The following is a 25998-nucleotide window of genomic DNA, read 5'->3' on the forward strand; positions in this document are numbered from 1 at the left end:
AACATTGCCCCCACATCCCCAACTGACATCCCCTAGAGAGTTCTTTAATTTGGGACCTCAAAACTTACCCTCCCTCCCCAACCCCATGCCCACCATGTTTCAGATCCTGGGAATTCTTTCCCAATAGCTCATCTTCATTCTTCCTGTCCCAGTCCCAGCCAATTTTCTCTGGCTTTGCTCAGAGCTAAAAGTCCCCTGCCTACAATTAAGCACCAGTCCTTACAATTCCCTAAGGGTGAAATAATCTCTATTTCACAGACAAAACCAAGGCCAGGTCAAAAAAAGAATTCCTACTGCTGCCTGGAACAAAAAACCCCAAACCCCTGAAGCCTGATTTTTCTACATCTCACGCTTGGTTCTTGTCCTAGTGTAGCTCCAATTCCCCATCACCTGGCTCCCCAACCTAGCCCTCCCCCTTTTCCCACTGCAACTTCTTTTTTATAGGTCTCACCCATACCCAAGCCCACTCACCAGTCAAACCTCTATTTCCAGTGGCCACACACACACAAGTGCATTTCAGTCAGGAGATGCACTTCAGGAGGACCAAGCTGGAGGGGAGGAAATTCACTAGGAGGTGGGGGACCTGTCAGCGGTAGAGCCAGAAGGGCAACATCCTCAGGCTGAAGGGCCCACCTTGGGAACCGTATCACACCACGTTTAAGACTGATGGCCACATCTTAACTGTATTCTCCAAAAAGTAAACTTTAGGCAGGTTAAGTTAGTTTAAAATTTTATTTTTTTAATTTTTTTTAATATTTTTATGTAATAAAAAGTAAAAGTCCTTGTCCAACCATCCTTGTGGGGCATCTGTCTCTCACGCAGGTCACTCAAGTTAATGGGGAAGAAAGAACGGGGGCCCAAGTCTGACATATAAATAATAGAAAATAAAAGATCTTCCGTTTCCAGTGGGGGACAAGAGGATGGGAGGGCAAGATGGGGTGGGGATGGGCAGGGGCAGAGCAGGAACCCCCCCACCCCCGCTGGACCCTGGCCCACCCACTTTGAGGCCTCTCCCATTCAAGGTGCTTGGCAGGAATTCCCCAGCTCCCCCGGGGAAAGGGGGGTTTTGGGGAGCTGGGACTGGTCCGAGCTGCTGGGGGAAGAGACATAGAGATCACTCTTCCCTCCACTCATGGAGGTCTCAGGTCGCGGCCAGGACAATCTTCAGTTCCCCGGGGGGTGGAAGGGGAGCTGCTGGGAGGGATGAGATTGAACTGGTTGGAGGGGAAAGAGAAGAGAGCAGGAGCATTAGAACCCAAGCAGCTGTCCCTTCATCCAATGCCGTCCAGTGTGGGGTGTGGGGGGAGTGGGTAGGAGCGGCCTCCTCAAGGTGTCTCATGGGGCTGTCAGAAGCACAAATCAAACACTGTTTCCCAGTGAGCCAGAGCCCTTCCTCGTGTGCCCAGCTCAGCCCCCCACACCCCAGCCTGGCCCTGTCTGCTGCGCTGCCCTTACCTCGGCTAAGTCAGGAGACAGTCGGGGTCACTGAGAGCTGGGGAGGCAGTGGGGAGGGGGGCTGCTGGATCACAACTGAGCGAGGACGGAGGGAAGCAAAGGACAGAGCCAGGAGCAAGCCCCTGGCGGCGGCGACTGTGGCTTCTGCCCACCCTACATACTTCACAGACAGGTGCAGGTCGGCAGGCGCCCTGTGGGACAGCCCTGCCTCCAAGACCCCTCACTCCCCACCCAGAACCCGTGCATCCTGCCCCACCTGCAGCCCATCAGCTCTTCCATGCCAAATTCCCCCAGCTAACGAGAACTCACGAATCCTGTCATCGGCTCCTCCTGGAAATCCAGGCGCCTGGCCAGGCTGCTCACCTTGGGGGTGTCCGATGTAGGGGTAGGGTGAGGGTGTGGAAGCTGAGAGTGCAGGCACCCCACTCTGGGGCACTGCGCCTTGGGGGGGTCCCCCATGGCTCTGGGGTGGGTGCAGCAGCATCACCTGGGGCGGGTGGGGAGCCCCAGGGTGAGGGGGCGGGGCTGCTGTGATTCCAGTTTGGACATGGGCCTGCAGAAAACAGAGAGTAGTTAAGAGCACCCCAGAAGCCTGACAAAGGCGCCAAGAATCCTAGTGTCAGGAGCATGACGTAGAGGCAGCACGGCACCAGGGACTCAGGAATGGGACAGTCTCGTGGCCCAGGTCCTCATGGCAAAACAAACCCAGACAAAGCAGGTTCCTGGAGTTCTTACCTGGGTAACATGGGCCATGTTGGTGAAGCCGTGGGGCAGCTGCTGGTGGGCATGGATGGCATACACAGCAGCTGGTTGGGGGAAGCTGCTCTGAGGGGACTGGGCAGAAGGTCCCGGTGGCAGAGAAGGAGGCGTGCCTGTCAGGGCCCCTGGGTGGTACAGATTCTGCTGTGGCTGTCCACTGCCCAGGTGTGGGGCCTGCCCTGCCTGGTGCTGTCAGGTGAAGGGGAAGGTTAAGCGCCACTCACTGCTCTGATACCCAGGCCTTCTACCCACTGACCCCTAATCCACCCCGCTGGGGAAATACCCCAAGCTCTACCGCTCTCCCTCAGCCACCCACTCCTGCCCCGACCACTCAGCTCCCCCAAGGCAAGCACCTGGACAGGACTGGGGGCCGCATGCTGGGACTGGGGCTGGCTCCCCGTAGGCGTGGTGGCCGGCTGCGGCTGGTGGGCATGGAGCTGCGTGGCATGGTGTGGATAGGACTGGTGAACAGTGGCTACAGATGGAAGGAGAGATAATCAGTGCTGAGCACATGGAGGGGACTGAGGAGCACAGCCTGGAGGGAGAGGGTCCAGCAGAACTCACCATAAAGGGCTTGGGGGGTGGGCTGCTCTGCTGAAGGGTACTGGGGGGTGGAGGACGACACAATGGCCTGGGGATGGCTCCCCGATGTCAGCATGCGTGGGTTGCTTTGAAGCATGGGGGCAAACACCGGCTGGAGTGGCAGAGAGAAATGGTCAGCACAGGACTTGGAAGGCATAACTCTGCACAGCAATGCTCTGGCCTTGTCACAACTACCTTGTTGGACATTCACAAATAACCTAACTACACAGACGCTATTTTACTGACACTTTAGTCAAGGCTTGGGTGATGGCTGGTTTTTAATTTTTATTTTATTTGTCTGGGGCTTGGGTCTTTAGGTGCCTTGCAACAGGTCCTACCAGAGCCAGGACTGAATCCCCAGCCTGGCACCACCATCCAGAACACTGCCTGCCTCTCTCACCAGCTCCTCCGTGTCTGGGAGGTGGAGATGGGATCCTAGCAAGGCCTCTTGCCCCCGTGTCCCTCCCGTGCTTCAGTCACCTGTGAGGGATAGTGGGCCATGGGCTGCATCATGGCGGGCTGGCCCGGGAACTGCTGTGGGTTGTAGGGGATGTAGGAAGAATAAGGTGTGGCAGCCACCAGAGGTGGGCCAGCAGCAGCGGCAGCCTGCATCATCGGAGGGGCCGAGGCAGGCTGGTGTTGGTCCGAGCGCTGGGGAGGCAGGGAGCCTGGGAGCAGAGGAAAAATAGTGCAGAGCTCAAGCTCCATCTGCCAGGAGGCACTGGGCAGCCCCGACTGCCCCTCCCGACCCTGCTCACCTTTTGCTCCCCGGTACTTGCCCTGCTGTCCAGGCACTGAGTTGGATACAGGATATGGATACATCTGAGGTGCCTAGGGACAGTAATGCAGAGAAGGCTGAATGGCTTGCATACAAATGCCCAGAACAGGTCTGACCTGGTCCCTCAGCCAGCCCAACCAAACCTCTTACCCTGGGCCCACGGAGCCCCTTCTCTTACCTGAACAGCTGGTCCCATGTGGATCTGAGGTATGTAGGAAATGTACTGGGGGCTATACAGCCCACTCTGGCCTGCTGTAAGCACCGGGATGGAGGGAGTAGAATGAGTCCGGGGCCCCGGAGAAGTTGGGGTACTGGTGGATTTATTCTGTAAGAGGCAAGGGAGGATGTGTATAAAGTATCTTACGATTTTTCTATTAACCATAACAACCCCCTTGCCTATACAGTAACAGCATTTATGGAGGGAGTATTGTGTCCCAAACACATTCTACACTCTATTTTGGTTAAGCCTCACGTCAACCCTATGAGTTGGACACACTCGAGTTATAGCTGACAGTACTGAGGCAGAGGTAGGTTAAGTGGCTTGTCCAAGATCACAAAGCTTCTAAGTAAGTGCAGGGGTTTAAGCCAAGTCAGTGAGTCCAAATGAAGCTCATGCTCTTAACTACCACACTCAGACAATTCCTGAGCCAAATGCTAAGTACCAGAGAGAAACCCATCAATACTTGTCGGACATATCACAATCCTTTGCCACCCAGCCCTGAACTTGGTCTGTTTTCCCCAAACCAGCCTACACACTTTCACACGTCTTCTCTCTGCCTGGTGGCAAGCACTCTCCCCTCCAGTGCTTCTACCCCATTCCCAAGTCTCCTTTATGGAAGATGCTCCCCCATCTCACCACAGACAGCAGAGGCTTTGCAGGATTGAATTCCTTGGCATTAGGATTCAATGTGGACTTCTTCACTTGTCTATGAGAGAAGAACAAAGTAAATCCTCGTGGCTTGCCCCTCATCGCCCCGACACCCACCCACCTCCCCACCCAACTCACTCGGCAACAGGGCCCTCATCCTTGTCATCTCCCTTGATGAGGCCCACTGGGGGGCTGCCAGTTTGGCTTGGGCAAGGTGGTGGGAGCTGATCTGGCCCCTCGGTGCCTCCTGCTGGTGGCAGGGGCGGTTTGTCCTCCTTATCCAGTAAGGACTCTGTCTTGGAGATCGGGGACCCCATGGGCTCTGAAGTCAATAGACCATCAACTTCCTTCTCCTTCCCTTTGGCCTCCTCCTTTAAGATCCGGGGAGGAAAAGGATCCAGGCAGGTCTCAGGAGAGCTACTGGGCTGAAGCTGGAAGGAGAAAATCACACATACAACATTGGGCCAGACCCAAGGCCTTGCTTCCTTCGTTCACCCTTGCTCTCATCTCTTCTACCCCACCTAGTCCTGTGCCTCTTCTTTAAGTTGCCCAGACCCACTTCACCTTCACCCTGTTAGCATCCTAGAGCTCATCCCCACACTTTTCTCACCTTAAACTGGGCCCCAAACTTTCTCAGTTCTTCCAGCTGAAAGCGTTTCTGTTCATTCTGAAGGCCAGGGACTATGAGAAACAGTTAAGAGAGAAAGTATACATTTCTTTGTTCAAAGGTGGCTACACAGTGCCAGTAGCCCACAGTATAAAAACCTAAAAAACAGAAGAAGAACCCAAGGCCTAATAGACTGTTTTTGTTTTGTTTTGAATAGACATTGTTTTTGAATTCCAACAACTTTCTAACCGAAATGCTCTCCTAATCAAAGGGGCATTATACTTTGGCAGAAAAAAAACAATCCTTACCTTTCCCAGATATCCGGGACAGCTCCTGGGATTCCAGAGTTCTTCCAGGGTCCTTGGCCACGAGTTCTTTTACTGAGCAAGAGACAGACAGACGGACACCTGAAGGTCTTCTTTCCCAGAACCATACTTCACATGGTCCACAGCCCTGAACCATCTGGCTCTTACCATCCGTGGGGGCCAGTGAGATCTTTGGAGAAGCTGGGGAAATGGAACCTACTCCAGGATCCACAACTGATGACGTCACAGGGATGGAAGCTGAAGAGGTTGGTACTGCCGAGCCAATGGGAGGCTCAGGACAGGAGGCTGAGGCTGGGGCAGGGGCAGCCGACTTGGGAGAGCGTGGGGGGTACATCCGGCCCACTGGAAGAAAAGGGAAAGCTGCACAATGGTTACTGCTGGCCAATTATCAATGGGTACAAAGGACTTACTAAAAACACCAAGAAAAGTTGATCCACTTTTTTATATACAAGTTCACAAACCTAAATGCCTAGAAGGGCAAAGCAGGTAAAATGGCCTCATGGGCACCACGAAAGGCTCAAAAAGGGCAGCCATGACTCAGTCCCAGACAACTGAAGCTATGCAGCAAGAGAGGTCAGTGTTGCCTTAGCCGTCTGGCTCAGTGGACAGAGCATCGGCCTGCAGACCTAAGGGTCCCAGGTTCGATACTGGTCAAGGGCACATACCTTGGTTGCAAACTCAATCCCCAGCCCAGTCAGGGTGTGTGTGGGAGGCAACCAATTGTGTCTCTCCCCCTCCCTTCCACTCTCTCTAAAAATCAATGGAAAACTATCTTTGGGTGAGGATTAACAACAACAAAAAGACAAGTCAGTGTTGGCAGAACTTCCTGTATTTCAATAAAATTAGAAATTGTCTGATTTCTCCTATTTTAAAGTGCTGGCAACTAATTTAAACAAAGTTATCTGCCAGCCAGACACACCCACAAATCCAGACACACCCACAAATCACTATACTGGGGTTTCTGCATGAGGGAAACTGAAAAATTCTTTGCTAAAAAGCATAAACCCAAACCTTTCAAAATACTTTTTACATCTTGAAACTGTCTCCCAGCCCAGTATTCCAACAACCGACATTTATATTTCTACAAATTCCTACCCATCTCTTCCTGTGACATGCTGAACTTTACCTGCAGGAGGCGGCGGAACAGAAGCTTCTCCAGGCCTACTGCTAGGTGAAGACAGAGTCTTGGCACCTCTCACAGGCCGCTGTGCCTTAGGGGACATGCGGGAAGGGCCTATTTTTTTTTTTTAAAAGGTGGGAAAAAAAGAGGGAGAGTACCTGCTAGTACATTATCACAAATCCATCATCCTTCCAACCCATTCCTTTCAATAATCCTTCCCTGTCCCCCACAAGTCTGCTTCACAACTCACCTCCATTAATACCACGTGTCTCAGAACCTGGGCCAGGGCTGCTATTGTCAAGATGGTGAGGGCCACGGGGTGGCAAAGAGCTAAGGCCAGGTCGGCCGCCCCGAGAACTACTGCATCGAACTCCTCCCCGGGGACCTTCCCGAACTCGTTGGGGTAGAGGGATATACTTTCCTTCCCTAGGGGTGGAGGGAAGAGTTCAAATGAGGTCAAGTAGCCACAAAATCCACACATTTTGGAAAGATGAAGCCCTTCCTTTTAAAGTCCACCTTCCACCCAAAACACACACACACACACACACACACACACACACACACACACACTCTCTCTCTCTCTCTCTCTCTCTCTCTCTCTCTCTCTCACACACACACACATCTCTCTCTCTCCCTAGCTCCAGCTTTTTGCACTATCCCACTTGAAGACCTGTCCTAGTTAAATGTTCTGTGGCTACAGGCTCATGACCTTACATTTTGTCAACCCTAACCCGACCAACCAGGCTAATATCCCATAATTCTACCACCCCTGTTTGATTCTATTTTCACAAAGGGAGTAATAAGAGATGCATATAGATCAGCGGTTCTCAACTTGTGGGTCGCGACCCTGAAAAATACATCCTGCATATCAGATATTTACATTACGATTCATAACAGTAGCAAAATTAGTTATTAAGTAGCAACGAAAATAATTTTATGGTTGGGGGTCACCACAACATGAGGAACTGTATTAAAGGGTCGCGGCATTAGGAAGGTTGAGAACCACTGAATAGATGAATATGCAGATAAAAAAAGAGAAAGAATATATATCAAAATTCTGAAACAATCTTTTTTTCTAACTTTAGTCTTGTTACTATGGGTAAAGCACTTAACCACTCTAGATTTCAACCTCCTAAAATAGTAATTGGGAATAACTATTTATTAACCTACATCTCATATGGCTGTGAGGCTCAAACAAGAGTGTACAAAACTCTTGGCTCATTCAGTGAGCCCCAAACATACCAGGCTGCCCCCAGGACTTACCTAGACACCAAACTGGGGCTCTCCCGTCCTGAACCCTGCCGCTGGACTGCACTGTGCTTCTCCTCTTCAGTGCGTCCATCATCATTCTCCATGGCAATCCGCAGGCGGTACTGGGGGCTGGATTCAATCTCCCGAGCCAACTGGGCTGCACGCAGCTCCCGCTGACGAAACTCTTCTGAGTTGTCCTTCTCTAAGGGCACCCTGAGAAGACCACCGGAGACCACCACCATCCCAGTGCCAGGGGACAAAAGGGAAAAAAAAGAAAAACATTTCTATCAGTCCTATCACAACCCAGCATTATTTAATGGACATCTACTAAAGTGCCCCAGGCAGAGCAGCAAGGCAGCTCTGATTCTGGGGGGACACTTAAAATACATATTTAAGTACATTTTAAGTTCTAGAGGAAAAGTATGGACAAATGGGCAAGCAATTAGTTTTACCCATGAGGTGGCCTGGAATCAAGATTAAAAGCATATTTTTGAAAGCAGTTCACAAGGCATAACAGGAGTGGGGAGAGGGCAATCTGAACACCCAGAAAAGCATGAAAAAAGCCACGTTCCACCTAAAGACCTGCCCCTCTGTTGGTGACCCCATGCCTCAAACTGCACCATATGTGGAGTACCAAGACACTCACGTGTAAGATGAGAGACTGCTATCATAGGTGGTCTTTACACCATAGTTCTCCTCATTGAACTTGAACATTTCATTGGGGTCCCATCCATTGGACTAGGAGGAAGGAGGGAGAATGTTTTAACACCCAGCGAGGAAAGCAACAATGACCTATCATTTTCTGTCAGACTGAAAAATTGAAAAATCTGACCATACCAAAGATTGGAACACAGCTGTCGAGATTATCAACTAGAACTATCAACTGCACAAATTGGCAGTAACTAGTAAAACTGAAGTCATAAAACCTAAGAACTCCATTTTCAGGTTTATATCCAGAGAAATTTTGGTATATGTGCATGTTCTAAAAATTCAATAAGGCAACTATGACAAAAAAAAAGCACAGATCAGTAGGGAAAGAGAGAAATACAACGTGGGTATTCATAGATAGGTTCATAAGTAGAACAGTACACAACAGTTAAAAGCAATAAACTACATCTATGGAGCAACACGAAACATTCAAAAACAGGCAAAAAAGGAAATTGTACAAATTAAACAGCAATTCTCACTTATGAGAATTTTAAATGATTCAAAGTATAGTAGCTGTTTTTTTGGAAGAGAAATGTGCCTACACAGTATTCACTCTTGTCTAGACTTTGTGTTAAGTTGAAAAAAATGACTTGAAGCAAACATTAACAATTGTCAAGCACAGTCGATGAGAGAACAGGTATTTCTGTTTTGTTACTTTCTGTGCCTTTCCAGTTGGAATCTGATTTCATGAACAGGCAAGAATAAACAATCCCCCCACCCTCCCCAGAAGCAACTCAGTTCCAAGAATGACAGTGGTGTCAATAACCCACACTCTGGCAGCAGAGCTGCCCAGCTCTAAGGGTCTCAGGGAAGGAGACTGTACCATATCAGAATCGAGGTCGTAATCATCACTGTTGCTGTCACCACCCTCCCAGCGCTGAAGCACCTTCTCTTTGTGTTCCCCATTCACTTTCGAGTTCATGGCAATGGCCGAATCAGTGAACTTGTCTGTGGGCACAGAGATGAAGATCAGGAATCATGTGATATCTCATAGGCTTTCCCCCAATGCCCCCCTTCCCATAAATTGTTTAGAAGCAAAGAAAAGTTTACGTGTGCCACGGTTTGGGGGTTGGGTAGGCACAGCATAAAAATTATCATCTTAGCCCTAACCGGTTTGGCTCAGCGGATAGAGCGTCGGCCTGCGGACTGAAGGGTCCCAGGTTCCATTCCGGTCAAGGGCATGTACCTTGGTTGTGGGCACATCCCCAGTGGGGAGTGTGCAGGAGGCAGCTGATCGATGTTTCTCTCTCATTGATATTTCTAATCTCTATCCCTCTCCCTTCCTCTCTGTAAAAATCAATAAAATATATATATTTTAAAAAATTATCATCTTAGTAAGCTCATAAGCAGCAAGGAGTTGAAAAGAAAGCAAACAGGAAGAGCCACAACATAGGCCAAATTTGTCCCACATTATCTTACACATCAAGATATATTCTCAAGAAAAATCCAGTCATCTTCCTCAGAAAACAAGGTAGTAAAATGGGTGGTTATGGGAGCGAATCAAGCATCATGTAACTGCTCTCAGCTCTCCATCACAGAGTGGGTTTGACATAAGAGCATGGCACAATACCTTTAGTGGCATAATTGAAGTCAACGTTTCGGAAATGGACAAGCATGACATCACTTGGCTTAAACACCATGGTGTCCACAATGTCTTCCCGACGAGGGCCACCTACTGGCTCGGATGCTTTCCGGTGCACAGCGTCTACTGCCAGTTCAAACTAAAAAAAAAAAGGTCCCATTTTTCAACACCCAAGGTCAATATATTAAGGCAAATATGACTATTTTTCTCTTTACCTTTCTAAACTTCCCAACATCATGCATAATGTCTTCTCAATATCAGCCACAGAACTTAGCATAAGTCCCCAAATTAAAATTTTACACTTCAAATTTTAAGCGTTTTTACATTAAAAGTACCCAGCCCTCACATTTCAGACCTATGCCTTTCATTGCTTGCAGCACTGAAATCCAGCGCAAGCCTGAAGAAATGCTGTCAACACCACTCTATTCACATCTTCAATGAACCCACTTCATTATCCTTTCTTCCACACAACTCCAAAAATAAGCTAATTTAAGTACACTGACCTTTGAGCTCAGAGTCTTGAAGATACCTTCATAGGTGGTACCATTCTTCACCTTTACATCACAAGTGGAGCCCTAGGAAAGTGTGAAAAATAAGAAAATCGAACAGATGCATGGCATCTCTCCAACAACCTAGAGGTTAGGTACCCACTTACCACAACAGCTGTAAGGAAATGCAGCATTCTGGAATTATTGTAGACACCCTCAAATACCTGTAACATAGGAGGGAGAAATAAATAGCCAGTTAACATCTCACCTTCCAAAAACGCATACTACACACACACACACCTTGTAAGCGCAGGGCCCCCTGCCCTTCTGAGCCTACCCGACTATTTCTGTACCTAGTCTGTCCTATATTCATACACATCCGTCTTTTAGGTCTCAGTACCTTTTTTTTTTCTTGGGCGGGGGGGGACGACATACACACAACTCACCGGTGACTGTGGGGGTCCCTTCCCAGTGCTTTGTCCCCTATAAAAGGAATTAAGAAACTAGTTATTGAAATCTGTTCAATCCCTCTTACACGATTAATTTCAAAGGACTTGGCATCCTAGAACCACACACTATGTGACAATGCTGATCTAGGCTAAACTTCATCGACAAGATTTCCAAACTTTCACCTTATAGAGGAAAAAGGCACAGACATTATATACCACTAGACACATTTCCTCCAAATGCCAGTAAAATAGTCTTCAACCAACCACCAATGTCTCACTTTCTCCAAGGGGCCAAGGCTGCATCCTTCCAAGAGACCATTGCTCCGGCATTACATAGATAATAACCCATCTCGGATGTAAAAGCGAAGCTCCGCCAGTACAGACCCGGAAGTCCCTAGCTCAGGCACGTTACCTCCCAAACAGAAAAGACAATCCTTTTCAGGGCCTTACGCCCCAATTCCTGGGAGGACGGTAGTCCGTCTACCACCCCCTTCTCGGCCTCTTTACACATTCGGCTGGTCACCCACTCTGAGCGGGTCGTCAATCGCTAATAACCCCGCTCCTCGCTGGCTGATGTAACCAGCGGTGGAGGAGGCTGATGAGGGGGCCGTTGGCGGGGCTGGGGGACAGCGCAGCCGCAAAAGGTATCCACCGAGAGGCCTCGCCCGGTCTGCGCCTGCGCACTAAGACCCACGGGCCTCTTCAAAATACCCCCTCCCGCGATCGGAACCCACTGCGCCTGCGTGTGCCGCCACGCTCAGCTGCATTAACCCATACACAGAAGAGACCGAGCGGTGTCTGCCACTCAGCCACGACCCTCCACGCACACTCGCAGCCACTGCCCTGCTACGGGGCTCGCGGAGGCCCGGGTCTTCGGACGGAGCATCCGCGCGCACGTACGCAAAGGGCGCGCGCGCTCTGGAGGTTCCCGGGCCGCAGTCCCCCCAGGTCTCTCCTTCCGTCCCCCCGCCCAGCCCGCTCCCCTCCTACTGGCCAGACCGGGAAGGGGGAGGCGGCAACCCGCTCCAAGTCCCTCCCTCCCCATTGGCCAAACTGTGGGCCGCGCGCCCCCCTTCATTGGCTACGGCCCGGACCCCTTCCTGCAGCTGACTCCCCATTGGCTGAAGCCGGGAACCGCGAGACCCTTCGTGGTAATGGAGCTGGGGACCCCGATCACCTCTTCACCCCCCCAACTCCTCGTTCCGATGCGCTAGCGGGGTGCGCCCCGCCTGCCCCTCAGGCCCAGGCTGCGAGCCCTAACTAGGCTGAGAGCTGAGCATGGCCCTTCATTGTCCCGGTGGCTGTGGGGGGGCCCTTTCCCTCTGACCTGTTAGGGCCCATCCCCAGCCGCATGGGGGGGGGGTTCCCCCGTCCCCCCTCAAAGGTGGCCAGGCTAGGAGCCCGCCTCGCGCGGTGTACTGAAGTCCAGACTGCCGGGCCGGAACCGAGCCGCTGCCGCCCTGCAGCCTGCGCTCCAGCGCCCGGAAACCCAACCCTCCTCACCTGGCGCTGCCGATGGCCGCTGCCCCTGGCCTCTCCTGGTGTTGCTGCTGCTGTGACGGCGGCTGCGGCGCCAAGATGCCCTCGGCTCCCCGGCGGAGCCCGCTCCCGGCAGCAGACGCAGGCCCCAGGCAGGGGGAAGCGGCAGCGGGAGGTCCTGGGGGAGCCGAGGAGGAGGCCAGGGGACCCGGGAGGCCACCGTTGGGAGGGCTGGTGCCCCCGGGAAGCCGGCGGGCCACGGCCTGTTGCGTGGGGGGCGGCTGCTGGGGCTGGGACGTCTGTTGTGCCGGCTGAGGCTTCAACATGATGGCAGCGTCCGGAAGGGGAATTAGGGGGAAGGGAGGGAGAGGAGGCCGCGGCTGGGCCCCCGCCGGAGAGCGCGGGAAGCGAAGGGGATTGGGAAGCTGGGGACCCGCCGTTGGCGGGCGGGGGGGAAGGCCCGCAGTGTCGGGGTGGATCGCGAAGATCGCAGCGCGAGGAAGCGCCGCGAGGCGGAAGGGGAGGGGGTCTCGCGGGCCGGAGGAAAGCGAGAGGGCGCGAGCCGGGCTGGCGCGCGTGCGCGTCGCCGGGGACGGGGAGGAGGAGGAGCGCGCGGGCGGGAGGTACCGAAGGGGGAGGGGCGGGCGGCGGCGTGGAGTCCGCGCGCGCAGGGGCGGTTAGCTGGGGCGGGAGGAGAGAGAATAGAGGTGAACCGCGCGCCCCCAGCCTTTCGAGTGGGGAAGGGGCGGCGCGGGCGCTCACGCGCGCCAAGGACTTAGGGTCTCTGGTTCTCTAACAGCGCTGGAGGCTGCCGGCCGCGGTCGCTCCACAATGAGCGTGTGAAGCTGTGGGGGAGGAGCCGAGGCGGCCGACAGGAAGGAAGAGCCGGCTGCCCCGCCCACGCCGCTGGCGTAGCGTGGAGATGCCTCCGCAGGCTGTGAGCTGTCACGACGTAACGTGTAGTTCTTCCGCCATTTGTGGCCCCGTGGGCGGGTCAAAGTGCAAAAAAAAAAAAAAAAAAAAAAAAATCCAGGGACGAGACAAGCTGCTGTTCTTTGGTGGTTGGTAGGTTTCATGCGGAGCTACTTCCGGCCTTGTCTGCTTAAAAAAAAAAAAAAAAGATGGGCTTTAAATATATCAGCTTGAGCACGCCAATCTTTGCAGATAAATCTATGCCTAATGCTAAGTAAATGTAAACTTCAGTGATTTTAAACCTAAATGGTTTGTTTCTCCAAGCCCTGGAATGAACCCTTAAACCAGTGGTTCTCACCCTTCTGGCCCTTTAAATACAGTTCCTCATGTCGTGACCCAACCATAAAATTATTTTCGTTGCTACTTCAAAACTGTAATGTTGCTACTGTTATGAATTGTAATGTAAATATCTGATATGCAGGATGGTCTTAGACGATCCCTGTGAAAGGGTCGTTGGACCGCCAAAGGGGTCGCGACCCACAGGTTGAGAACCGCTGCAAACTGTAATAATAGACTGCTCTGAAGGCCCAAGTTCCCAGGGTCTCGTTCAAAATGCTGCATGCACCTCACTCTGCAGTGAAGACAGCCTTCATTCGTTTAAAATTAGGCATTGCGACGTTAGACTAGATGCTCTGTATGCAACTGTAATTAAACCCACTTTCTGCCCTCAGAGTTCAAACTAGTGGTAGATTCAGACAATTCAATGACATCGGATGAAGCGCAGGGCACTCTGAAAGCAGATAGGAGTAACACCTAATCAAGTGTTGGGTAATGGATCTCTAGGCAGGGGGAATAGGATGGGTGGAGCTAAGAAAACACAAAGAGGGAGGAAGTTTAAAAAAAACACAAAAACTGGAGAGGAAAGCAACCTGGGACCAGATTTTTAAGAGACAGACATTAACCTTAAAGCAGCCTTTTACATAAAATGAAGAGATCAGATTTGTATTTTTAAAGGGTTACGCATGGCAATGGATCAATGTTTCTCCCCTCCCTTCCTCTAAAAAGCAATAAGAATAAGCCCTGACTGGTGTGCTCAGTGGTTAGAGCGTCTGCCTGAGCACCGGAGAGTTCACAGGTTCAATTCTGGTCAAGGGCACCTACCTGGGTTGCAGTTTCAGTCTGGGGTGGGAGGGTGGGGTGTGGGGAGGCAACCAATCCATGTGCCTCACATCAGTGTTCGTTTCTCTTTCTCTTCCTCCCTCTGTCCTTCCCTCCCTCCCACCCTCCCACTCTCTAAAAAAAAAAACCAATGGAAAAAATATCCTCAGGTGAGGATTAATAAAATCAATAAAAGTAAAGTAAAATCAAGGATTACTCATTGCTATGTGGAGAATGGGAGATGGGTCTGTGGTCTTAGTCCCAGGGAAACTTTTAATATCTCAGTCTTTCACTCCGGGCATTAGCATGGGAACGCTTCCCCAGCCCTCTCCTCCAAACACCCACACACCTAGATAAAAATCTGCCTTACTCTTTGGGGAGTATTCCTTCACTCCTAGCTTCAAGTGTGTTAGTCTCTCTTCCTGCGTGTTTGCCCAGCAATTTGCCCCACTTTATCTAAGAGTTCCTTGAAGTCTGTCTTCTTACTCGTACTGCTCCTTCTGCAGGACCTGGCAGTGCAGGCAGTCAATTACACCCTTGTGAAGTGAATGAGTCCCAGTGGTATTTTAACGCCCCCCACCCTTCTCCTGCCTTCCCTCTTAGATTGGACAGTCTGTTCAATGCTTCTGACTCTGGCTCTATTTTTGTTCATCAGTTTATGTTGTTCATTACATATTTGTTTTCTTATTTCCCCTTCTTCCTTGCATAAAAGGCATCATAGTTTATACTCTTGAATTTTGCTTTCTTCACTTAACAATATATCATGGAAATTACTCCATACCAAATCAGTGATAGCATTTCTAAATTACATACAGTAAAACATTTCATTCACTTACCAGCTGAATGACTGTTTACCAGCCACTGAGCTAGACGCAGAGAGGGAAATGAGTAAAACACAGTCCTTTAATGACGTTAGCCTCCGATAGAAAGGAGAGCACATAAAAAACCATCAGTGTTCAGAGAGCCTGGAGAAGGGACCCAATGGTGGGATGTCCCAAAGGACTGACACCTAAGCTTGAAGAATGAGAAAGTAGGTGAAGAAACAGCACGTGTAGAGGCAGAGTTGAGTGAGGGCAAGGCATGTTGGAAATGGCAGTTTAATGGGGCTAAAACTTAAAATTTGAGTGTGGAAGCAGGATGTAGAAGGGGGAGACAGAGGTGCCCACAAGGAGGCTGGAGAGGTGGCATGGCACCAGGTGATCCAGTTAATCCCAGGAAAAAGTTGGTCTGTGTTGGGCATCCAGGAGACATGGTCTTTAAGAGATCAACCAAAGGACTTGCATGCATGCATATGAGCATAACCAATGGACACAGATAGTAGGGGCGTGAGGGTATGTGCTGGGGGGTGGGAGCAGCTGGGGAGAGGTCAATGGGGGAAAAGGGAGACTTATCTAATATTTTAAACAATAAAGAATTTTTTAAAAAGAAAGAAAAATGTGTGGCCTGGCTGGAGTAGCTCAGTTGCGTGCGTATTGTCCTGTGCACCAAAAGGTTGTCAGTTCACTTCCCAGTCAGGGCACATACCTGGGTTTTGGGTTCAATCCCTGGTCAGGGCACACATGGAAGGCAACCAATGATGTTTCCCTCTCCCATCTCCTAAGCATGTCCTCAGGTGAGGATTAAAAACGAAAGAAAGAAATGTGTCTGCAAATTTTTGCAGAGAAAAACTCAAGAAGGATAACCCCCAAACTAATAAAATTGGTTACCTATGAGGGGCAGGGAAAATGAAGGATCATTTGGTTGTTGGGTTACATTCTTTAAAAATGTTCTTATTGATTTTGAGAGGAAGGGAGAGGGACAGAGAAATGTCAATGAGAGAAACATTGACTGGCTGCCTCCTGCACACTGCCTACTGAGGACTGGGCCCCAAAACCAGGCTGTTCCCTGATCAGGAATCAAATCAGTGACCTCTTGGTGCATGGGACAATGGTCAACCACTGAGCTAGGTTGGTTGGGTGGGTTACATTCTTGACGGAAGCTACAGAGCTCTGACTGGGAAGGGTGAACTTCTGTGAGTATGTTTTGACTTTTTAAATCATGTTAATGGTCAATATATTAAACAAAAGGGTGGGGGAGCCCTAGCTGGGTTGGCTCAGTGAATAGAGCATCGGCCTGTGGACTGAAGGGTTCCAGGTTCAATTCCGCTCAAGGGGGCATGCAGGAGGCAAATGTTGTGCCCAGATTTCAAGATTCCCAAGGGCCCACCAGGGAGCCAGCCAGTCCGATGCAAAAGCAAAGAGTCCTTCATTTCGAACTAGTTCGGCTCCCCGACCACACTCACCGATGCAACGGTAAGCCCAGTGGCCGAGAGCGCAAGGCCTGATGGGATTGTGGGTTTTATAGTAAGGGCAGGGGAGGGGACTGTGGGCCCCGCCGATTGGCCAGGCGCCAGTCGGGTCTTGTTACACAGGATGTGGTCATCTCTATGGCGCGCACGTCCCTTGATTGTCATTGGTTAGTTTAAAGAAATCCCGGGCGTGGCCAGCAGGGGCCTGGGCTTCCGGGAAGAAGGTACTCTCCTGAGCACATGGCGGCTGCCCCAAAAATGGAGGACCCAGGGCAAGATGGAGGGTGCAGTCCTAGCCCCCCCCAGGGCGAGCTGAGCCCGGGCTCCAGGGGCCAGTCCGGTTGCCGGGGGTCCAGCAGATCGACCAGTTCCAGCCCAGACAGGAAGTCCACGTCCTCCATCTCCTCCCCGGGGGCGCCGGCGATCGCTTCCTCTTCCATCTCCTCGGGTGAGGCACACGCCCCGCCCCGCCACTGCCGCTGCCGCGCGGGTCTGGTCTGGGGGCGGCAGGCGGGTGGCCTGCGCAGGGCTCCCGCCGTGGGCTGGGGAGTCGGTGCCCGAGGCCGCCAGCAGCGTGGTCAGGCTGTGCCTCATGGGGCCCGGCGGCCGGCCCACGTAGGCCCCGCGACGACTCGCCCTTTCAGCAGACAATCAGTGATTCTCATCATTTATATTCCTTTTTCTCCTTCCTCTTCTGAAATTAATAAAAATAAAAGATAATTTTTAAAAAGATGGAGGACATCTAAAATCTGAATATAGACATACATAAAGGAACCCAACTCTATTTTAGATGGATAAAAATAACATGGAAGGGGGAAATAGGACTAATTCAACTAACTTTCAAAAAAAAAAAAAAAAAGGGCAAATCTTGAATTAGTAGGTTTGCTGTGGTGGCAAGGGCATGGCCATTCTGAAACTATTGGGTGTATTGTGGATTGAGCACATGAGTAAAATATAGATGGTAGGAGGCAGGGTTCTCACGAGGGAAGTAGGGAGAAGCAGATATAGGATGAATGAAGTGAACAAAGACTTTGTGGGGAGTAGGATGGGAAGCATAGAATTTATGGAAAAAATAAGATAGGTACACTTACACATGCCTAGTTCCCAGATCTTGCTTCTACATGTTCCATACAAAGGACCAGGACTCCTTGAAGAAATGGCTGGTTGCAGCCTGGACAGGAGCAAGGAAGATAGCAGATAAGCTTGTGCTGGGGTCCAGCCCCAGCAGGTCCAGGGGTTCCCCAAAGGTGTGGACAGAGTCAGCGAAGAAGGAATGACACGGAGACAGCGTTCAGTTGATCAGCAGCCTAGCCAGGATCTCTAGCCAAGTTCTGGTCAGGATCTCCAGCGAAGTTCTGGTTAGGATCTCCAGCCAGGTTCTGTGTCCATGTTCTCTTGCTAGGTTCTCCAGCCAGGTTCTCCAGGTTCTCCAGCCAGGTTCTATCCAGGTTCTCCAGCCAGGTTCAGTCACCAGGTTCTAGTCAGGTTCTCTTGCTATGTTCTATCCAGGTTCTGTAGCCAGGTTCTGTCTCTAGGTTCTTCAGCCAGGTTCTGTCGCTAGGTTCTGTCTCTAGGTTCTGTGGCCAGTTTCTGTCCAGGATCTTTTGCCATGTTCTCTCCAGCGAAGTTCTTCTGTCTCTAGGTTCTGTGTAAGTTCTGTGTCTAGGCTCTGAGTAGGTTCTGTCTAGGTTCTGTCGAGCTGTTGTCTTGTTACATCTGTATTTATACCAGTTGATTCCAATCCTATCAATCTCTATTCCAAAGGTTAGGGCATTTCTTATCTCCATTCCAGGGAGTAAAGATTATGTAGCTTAAGCATGATTGTTCGTAGTTAAAGTGGTTAATTACCCACCTGGCACTTAGTTAAGGGGTTTTATTCCCTCCCTAACTTTGGGGGGAAATCCCTACCTGGGGAAACAACCTTTCTCAGAGAGGTGACCTTGGTTAAAACACATAGTGCCAAGAAGGTGAGCAAACATATTAAGAACAGTGTGCCATATATGCCAGGTCCCTTGAAACAGCAAGGATGGACCGGCTCCCGGCAAGCTTGGGGTATTTTGTTGAGCTAGGAAAGTACTAAAAAAAAAAAAATTATAAGGGCCACAAAGAGACACAAGAGCCAGCTTTAAGAAGCCAAATCTGGCACAATTTGAGCATCAAAAAAAGTTCAGCAGTAGATGATAACTCACTGAATAAAAGAACCCATGCATTCATATTGTTAATAGATATACACATATATGCATATACACCTAAGAAGAAGAAACATACAGGAGAAATAATTAGGCTATTCTTCAAATATCCATGGCATGGGAGAGAAAGGTTGAGGAAATATCCCAGATTAAAGGAGGCTAAAGTGGCTAATAACTAAATGAAATACTTGATCCTGGCCTAAATTCAGGGGGGAAATTGCTATAAAAGACACTGATGAATTTGGAGTATAGGCTATAAAGTATTACATGCTTTATACTATACCTGAGTGTGATGACTGTAAATATGTAAGCATTTATACATAGTAAATATACACTGAAGTATTATGTGCAAAAGAATATGATACATGCAGCCTACTATTAAATAGTTGAAGTTTATAGATTATATGTAGGATGTGCCCAAAATGTATACAAGCACTTTGAATAATTATAAAGGCAGTGTTTATTAAGATACATTTCATTTTCAAAATTGAGCTAATCAAATGTATACATTTTTTTGGGATACCATATATAGTCAGCAGAGCTCAAAGTTGCCAAGATGGTAAGCATAAATTCTACAAGTGGGTTATCCTATATAATAAAAGGCTAATATGCAAATTGACCGAATGGTGGAACAACTGGTTGCTAAGACATGCACTGACAACCAGGGGGCAGACGCTCAATGCAGGAGCTGCACCCTGGTAGTCAGTGCACTCCCACAGGGGGAATGCTGCTCAGTCAGAAGCCCTGAGCCGGGCTCATGGCTGGCGAGTGCAGTGGCGGTGACCAGAGCCACTCCTGCCTCCACGGCAGCGCTAAGGATGTCCGACTGCTGGCTTAGGCCCGCTCCCCATGGGCCTAAGCCATCAGTCAGACATCCCCCAAAGGCTCCCGGACTGTGAGAGGGTGCAGGCTGGGCTGAGGGGACACCCCCCACCCCTGCAAGTACATGAATTTCGTGCACTGGGCCTCTAGTTGTTTAATAACATGCTATTTAGCATCCATGTGTTTGAATGTTTTTGAGTGTTTTTACTGTAGTTGATTTCAAATTTCATTACACTGTGATCTGAGAAGATGCTTGATATGATTTCAATCTTCTTGAACTTGTAGAGACTTGTTTTGTGTCCTAACATTTGGTTTAACTTTGAGAATGTCCCTTGTGCACTTGAGAAAAATGTGTATTATGCAGCTTTTGTGTCAAATGTTCTATAACTGTCAATTAAATCCATCTGATTCAGTGTGTCATTTAGAGTCACTGTTTCCTTGTTAATTAAATTAAATTTTTTTTTTATTGATTTCAGAGGAAGGGAGAGGGAGAGCTAGAAACATCAATGTTGAGAAAGAACCATGGATAGGCTGCCTCCTGCACGCCCCCTACTGGGGATCAAGCCTGCAACCCAGGCATGTGGTACCAGGAATTGAACCGTGACCTTCAAGTTCATAGGTCGACGCTTAACCACTGAGCCATGCTGGCTGGGCTGTTAATTTTTTTGTCTGTAAGATCTATCCAGTGAAATCAGTGGGATATTAAAGTCCCCTATTATGACTGTATTGTTATTTATCTCTCCCTTAAAGTCCTCTAGAAGTTTTAAAAATATATTTAGGTGTTCCTATATTGGATGCATGTATGTTTACCAGGGTTATATCTTCTTGTTGGATCAATCCCTTTAGTGTTATGTAGTGACCTTTGTTGTCTCTTGTAATGGCCTTCATTTTGAAGTCTATTTTGTCAGATATGAGTATTACTACCCTAGCCTTTTTCTTTTTAAAAATATATATTTTTATTGATTTCATAGAGGCAGGGAGAAGGAGAGAGAAATATAAACATCAATGATGAGAGAGAATCATTGACTGGCTGCCTCCTGCATGCCCCCAACTGGGGATTGAGCCTGCAACTCAGGCATGTGCCCTTGACTGGAATCAAACCTGGAAACCTTCAGTCCACAGGCTGGCGCTCTATCCACTGAGCCAAACCAACTAGGGCTACCCTAGCCTTTTTCGTTTCCATTTGCATGGAAAAATTTTTCCATTCCTTCACTCTCATCCTGTGTTAAGTCTTTTGTTCTTAGTTGGGTCTCTTATAGACAGTATATAATTGGGTCATGTTGTTGTATCCATTCAGCTATCCTATGTCTTTTGATTGGAGCATTTAATCTGCTTACATTTAAGGTTTTTTTTAAGAGAAATTGACATTTATTTTCTTTTTTAAAAAATATATTTCTTTATTGATTTCAGAGAGGAAGGGAGAAGGAGAGAGAGAGAGATAGAAACATCAATGATAAGAGAGAATCATTGCTTGGCTGCCTCCTGCACACCCCCACTGGGGATTGAGCCCGCAACCCAGGCATGTGCCCTTGGCTGGAATCAAACCCGGGACTCTTCAGTCCGCAGGCCAACTCTCTATCCACTGAGCCAAGCCAGCTAGGGCTACATTTAAGGTTATTGATAGGTATTTATATATTGCCATTTTAATTCTGTATGTCTATGTTTCTCTATTTCTTCTCATTACAGCAGTCTCTTTAGCATTTCTTGCAGTACTGGTTTGATGGTGATAAACTCCTTTAGTCTTTTTTTTGTCTGGGAAGCTCTTTATTTGACCATCTATTTTGAATGATAACCTTGTTGGTTATAGTAATCTTGGTTTCAGACGCTTGCTTTTCAATACCTTGAATACTTCATGCCATTCCCTTCTGGCCTGTAGAGTTTCTGATGAGAAATCAGCTGACAGCCTTATGGGATTTCTTTTGTGAGTAACAAATTGTTTTTTTCTTGCTGCCTTTAAGTTTCACTCCTTGTCTTTAATTTTTGCCATTTTAATGATGATATGTCTGGTGGTGGGCCTGTTTGGGTTCTTCTTGCTTGAGGTTCTCTGTGCCTCCTGGACTTGTGTGACTTTTTCCTCCATCAGGTTAGAAAGTTTTTCTGCCATTATTTCTTCAAACACGTTCTCTATCCCTTGCTCTTTTTCTCCTCTAGCACACTTATTATGTGAATATTGTTACATTTCATGTTGTCTCACAGCTCCCTTAAACTGTTCTCCTGTTTGTTGTTTTTTTTTGTTCTGTTTTTTTGTTCTGTTTTGTTTTTTTGTTAATCCTCACCCAAGGTATTTTCCCATTGATTTTTTTAGAGAATGGAAGAGGGTGGGAAAAACAGAGAGAAACATCGATGTGAGAGAAGCACATCAATTAGTTGCCTCCTGCACACGCCCTGACCAGGGCCCATGCTAGGGAGGAGCCTGCAACCAAGGTACATGCTCTTGACTGGAATTGAACCCAGGACTTTCAGTCAACAGGCTGATTCTCTAGTCACTGAGCCAAACCAGCTAGGGCCACCTGTGTTTTTAATTGTTTTTTCTTTTTGGTTTTCTGATGGTTTTCTATCATTTTCTAATTCACTGATCTGATCCTCATCTTCCCCTAATCTGCTGTGTATTCCTTCCACTGTGTTCATTAGTGTTATGTCCATCTTCTTAGTTACTATATCTTTTTTCATGCTGTTGAGCATCTTTGCCATCATCATTCTGAACTCTATGTCTGATAAATTTATTATCTCCATTGTATTTAGCTCTTCTGAAGAATTCTCTTGTTCTTTTGTTTTGAGGTTGTGTTTTTGTCTCCTTATTTTGGCTGCCTATTTGGATTTGTGACTATGTATTAGGTCAATGGTTCTCAACCTTCCTAATGCCGTGACCCTTTAACCCTTTGCGGTCGTATTAAATTTGGACATGGGTGTCATACTGGTGGGAATTAATTTCCATCGAAAGAGCAGTGATACATAACATGCAAGATTATGAAGGATAAACAAGATTTATTAATTCTTTTTTGGAACTACGTCACTACTAGTAGAATCACTACAAACATTATCACTTTCTACCTCAGTCAGTATTCAAGGTGCCAAAATAAAACTCGTTACTTTCAGATTTGCAGTACACTTCTTTCGGTAACTTTCTTTTTGCCATTTTGCAGTATTATTTTGAAATATCTTAACAAGTGAGAATGCCTAATTACAGTTAAACATAATTTGTAAAGCTTTATTTGAAATTCTGTGAAGTATCTCCGAAGCTTGTCGATTTCTTCACTCTCAAAAGGCGACTGACTTACCACGGTGTTTTGCATGGCGAGTGTGGAACGACTGCGTTTGTTTATATTGAGTTTCTATATCTCCGATTTGTCGGGGCAGTGTTTTGGTTTGTGACAAGGTCGCTTAGACACTTAAGAGCTTTCAGAGAAATTATGAACTGATACATGAATGAATAGAGTTAAGATTCGTACGGTTCCTTGTTGTGGTGGCTGAGAGCAGACATATGACCGGAACGGTAAAAAAGCTTTGGTGGCTGAGAGTAGACAAACGACCACAAAGGGTTAATACAGTTCCTCATGTTGTGGTGACCCCCAACCATAAAATTATTTTCATTGCTACTTCATAACTGTAATGTTGCTACTGTTATGAATCGTAATGTAAATATCTGATATGCAGGATGTATTTAGGTGACCCCTGTGAAAGGGTCGTTCGACTCCCAAAGGGGTCGCGACCCACAGGTTGAGAACTGCTGTATTAGGTAGATATGCTACACCTCCCAACCTCTAGTCTAGTACAAAGATTCAAAGCCTCCAGAGACCCACCTCTGCCTGCAGACTGACTGAATTCAGTCCTGAGTAGCCTCAGGCTATTGTCCACAGGTGGGGTGAGAGAGGTTTTCCAACAGGGTTGGGCAATTGCTTCTGCCTGGAGGCTAATTTTTGTTCTCAGTCTCTTAATGGGCCTGAGAAACTCCACAAGGTTGGGCAACTGCCTCTCCCCAGTCAAAAAGAACCTGGATAGCAAAGGTCTGAGAAAGATATCCTCCACAGCATGCGGGAATGACGCAGCACAGGAAACCAGGCCGCCTGCCTTCCGAGTTCCAACCCCACAGCCCTCAACCCTCGCTTATGCTCACACAGCTCCAGTCCACTCTGCCCTCCCTCTGCTGGAATCCAAGGTGAGTGGCTGCACACGAAATTTTGTGTTTTGGCCCTTTAAGAGGGTGCCTGCATTTCCAGCCGTCTCTCCCTGGCAGACAGCAGCCCTTCTGTTTTTCCCAGCCGGATGCTATGTGAGCCCCTTTCTCAGTTCTGGTGCTCTCTGTTGGGGGGCCCAGCTTGAGGTTTAGACCCCAGAGTTTTCAGTGGCAAACCACACAGCTGAGATATCTCTGTGGAACTTATGTAGTATTAAGCACATTCATATTGTTGTGCAATTATCACTACCGTCTATCTCCAGAACTCTTTCCATCCTGCAAAACTGAAGTTCTGCACCCATTAAGCAATAAGTCCCCATTATCCCTTCCCTCCAGGCCCTGGTAACACCATTGTACTGTCTGTCTCTAGGATTTTGAATACTCTAGGTATGTCATATAAGTGGAACCATACAGTATTTGTCTTTTTATATTATTTCATGTAGTAATAATAGCTGCTCTATAGTTTTGATATGGGTTGGCAACTGTCAATGGATGTTTCCCTTGAGAAGTGGTCACATGGTCTTTCTGGAATGTATCCTGGACATTTTGACTATTATGCTGTGAGATTCAAGGTTCTGTTAAAATCCCCTCATGAATATTTTTGTTTCAGAGGCAATTTAACTTCTGGTCAGAAAGACAGGGCTCTTTAGAAGTTTTAGCCACCTGTAACACCACTACTGTTATGGCTCTATGGCAGGGCCACCCTTGGGTGAAACAGGAAGAGAAAAACAAAATGGTGATTACCTTTCTTCTGAGTGTCCCCTTTTCCTGATTGCTCTGCTGGAAAACAGTTTTAGCTGTCAGGGCCAAACTGTTTGTCTTGCAACTTTCGCCTGCCTTCAAAGGTCGGAGAAAAAAATAGATTTCATACTGTCCTCTCTAGTTCACAGGGTCCCTTCCCCTGGACATCTGGCTAGAGCTAAGATGGGTTCTTTTAGGGTTTTGCAACCTGACCTCAGAGGTAAAAGCCATGAAAAAGAAAATACCAGGGAACACTTCTGTATGGATTAAGTTTGGACTCCCTTCCCTAATCTGACTGCTTTCATTTTCCCGTCCTCAAGTAATTTTATTTTCCCTAAGTTTTAGTTGTAATCAGTGGGAGAGAGATGCTTTAGTGTGCCTAAGTCTTGGCCAGCACTAGAGGTTGGAAAGCAACTTGTGAGAGCTCATAAATCTGTACTTTCACCAGAGCCAATACTGTTGTTTTCTATCTAAATTTGCTCAAATTGATGCTGGGAGGTTACATCTGAGAAGAATTTGTGAATCTGAACTTGCTTTCACAGAAACAGCTGTGTCAGCTACATTTGCTCAACTTCATGGCAGGAAGTTAGTTTTGAGAATTTATGAATCTGAGCTTAATTTTCACAACAAATGCTTCTTTCTTGTTTATCCAGATTTGCTTTTAACAAAAATTGTTTTTTATCCTCTAGATTTGCTGGGAAGCTGCTTTTGAGAACTCTTGAATCTGATCTTGTTTTCATAGAGGACTATTTTTTCAGCTGGATTTGTACAATTAACTCATCTTGAGAAGTTAATTTTGTGTGCTCAAATCTGCATTCATTTGCACAACTACTGGGTTTCATCTAGATATGCTCAAACTCACACTGGAAAATTACTTTGTTTTCAAAACACTATCTCTTTTTTCATCTAAACTTGCCTAAAATTTTGTTTTGTGAATACTCCTCTGAGGATATTTTTCCCACTGATTTTTAGAGGGGAAGGGAAGTTTAACTTTTTGAAAAACTGCCATATTGTTTTCCACAGTGGCTAAACCTCACGCTGGGCCCAGCAGAGCATCAGAACTGAGACAGGGGCTCACATAACATCAGAGAAGAGGAACTTCGATGTGAGAGAGACATGGATAGATAGCCTAGAGAGACTAACTTTTCTTTTTTTTTTTTTTTAATATATTTTATTGATTTTTTACAGAGAGGAAGGGAGAGAGATAGAGAGTTAGAAACATCGATGAGAGAGAAACATCGATCAGCTGCCTCCTGCACATCT

The 25998-nt window shown here is 48.0% G+C and overlaps 1 protein-coding gene and 1 long non-coding RNA gene across 26 annotated transcripts; one reads left to right on the forward strand and one right to left on the reverse strand.

Annotated features, from left to right (window-relative positions):
- Positions 1-713: 713 nt before the first annotated feature.
- On the reverse strand, positions 714-13039 carry ATXN2L (ataxin 2 like). 23 transcript variants are annotated; one of them, XM_036303098.1, is made up of 24 exons: positions 12477-13039; positions 10971-11007; positions 10692-10748; positions 10540-10611; positions 10025-10175; positions 9278-9402; positions 8393-8484; positions 7759-7959; positions 6746-6921; positions 6502-6609; positions 5523-5735; positions 5358-5429; positions 5053-5123; positions 4581-4873; positions 4431-4500; positions 3753-3899; positions 3555-3627; positions 3277-3464; positions 2779-2908; positions 2568-2689; positions 2191-2403; positions 1819-2008; positions 1456-1492; positions 714-1191 (listed from the first exon to the last, which is right to left on the reverse strand). In XM_036303098.1, the coding sequence occupies exons 1-23, from the start codon at positions 12776-12778 to the stop codon at positions 1461-1463; spliced, it is 3135 nt and encodes a 1044-aa protein (XP_036158991.1). In that variant the 5' UTR covers positions 12779-13039; the 3' UTR covers positions 714-1191; positions 1456-1460. The 23 variants fall into 23 exon arrangements, 21 of the variants coding, with proteins under 21 accessions (XP_036158991.1, XP_036158990.1, XP_036158983.1 ...); XM_036303097.1 differs by having other exon boundaries at positions 714-1214; XM_036303090.1 differs by having other exon boundaries at positions 1765-2008.
- On the forward strand, positions 11970-25529 carry LOC118652883. Of its 3 annotated transcripts, XR_004966721.1 has the most exons (3): positions 11970-12124; positions 23849-23976; positions 25425-25529. It is a non-coding gene; the product is annotated as an uncharacterized LOC118652883 (long non-coding RNA). The 3 variants fall into 3 exon arrangements; XR_004966722.1 differs by lacking the exon at positions 23849-23976; XR_004966720.1 differs by lacking the exon at positions 11970-12124 and having other exon boundaries at positions 23434-23976.
- Positions 25530-25998: the final 469 nt, after the last annotated feature.

This window comes from Myotis myotis, unplaced genomic scaffold (genome assembly GCF_014108235.1).
Source record: "Myotis myotis isolate mMyoMyo1 unplaced genomic scaffold, mMyoMyo1.p scaffold_m19_p_35, whole genome shotgun sequence".
In the NCBI taxonomy this organism is placed as follows: Eukaryota; Metazoa; Chordata; class Mammalia; order Chiroptera; family Vespertilionidae; genus Myotis; species Myotis myotis.

Excerpts from the sequence above, each read along its gene's own strand:
- ATXN2L (XM_036303102.1), bottom strand. The coding sequence starts at position 12,778 with ATGTTGAAGCCTCAGCCGGCACAACAGACGTCCCAGCCCCAGCAGCCG. Across the intron at positions 10,749-10,970 it reads AGGGACCCCCACAGTCACCG|GTATTTGAGGGTGTCTACAA; the intron begins GTGAGTTGTGTG and ends CCTATGTTACAG. Across the intron at positions 6,610-6,745 it reads GACACGTGGTATTAATGGAG|GCCCTTCCCGCATGTCCCCT; the intron begins GTGAGTTGTGAA and ends AAAAAAAAATAG.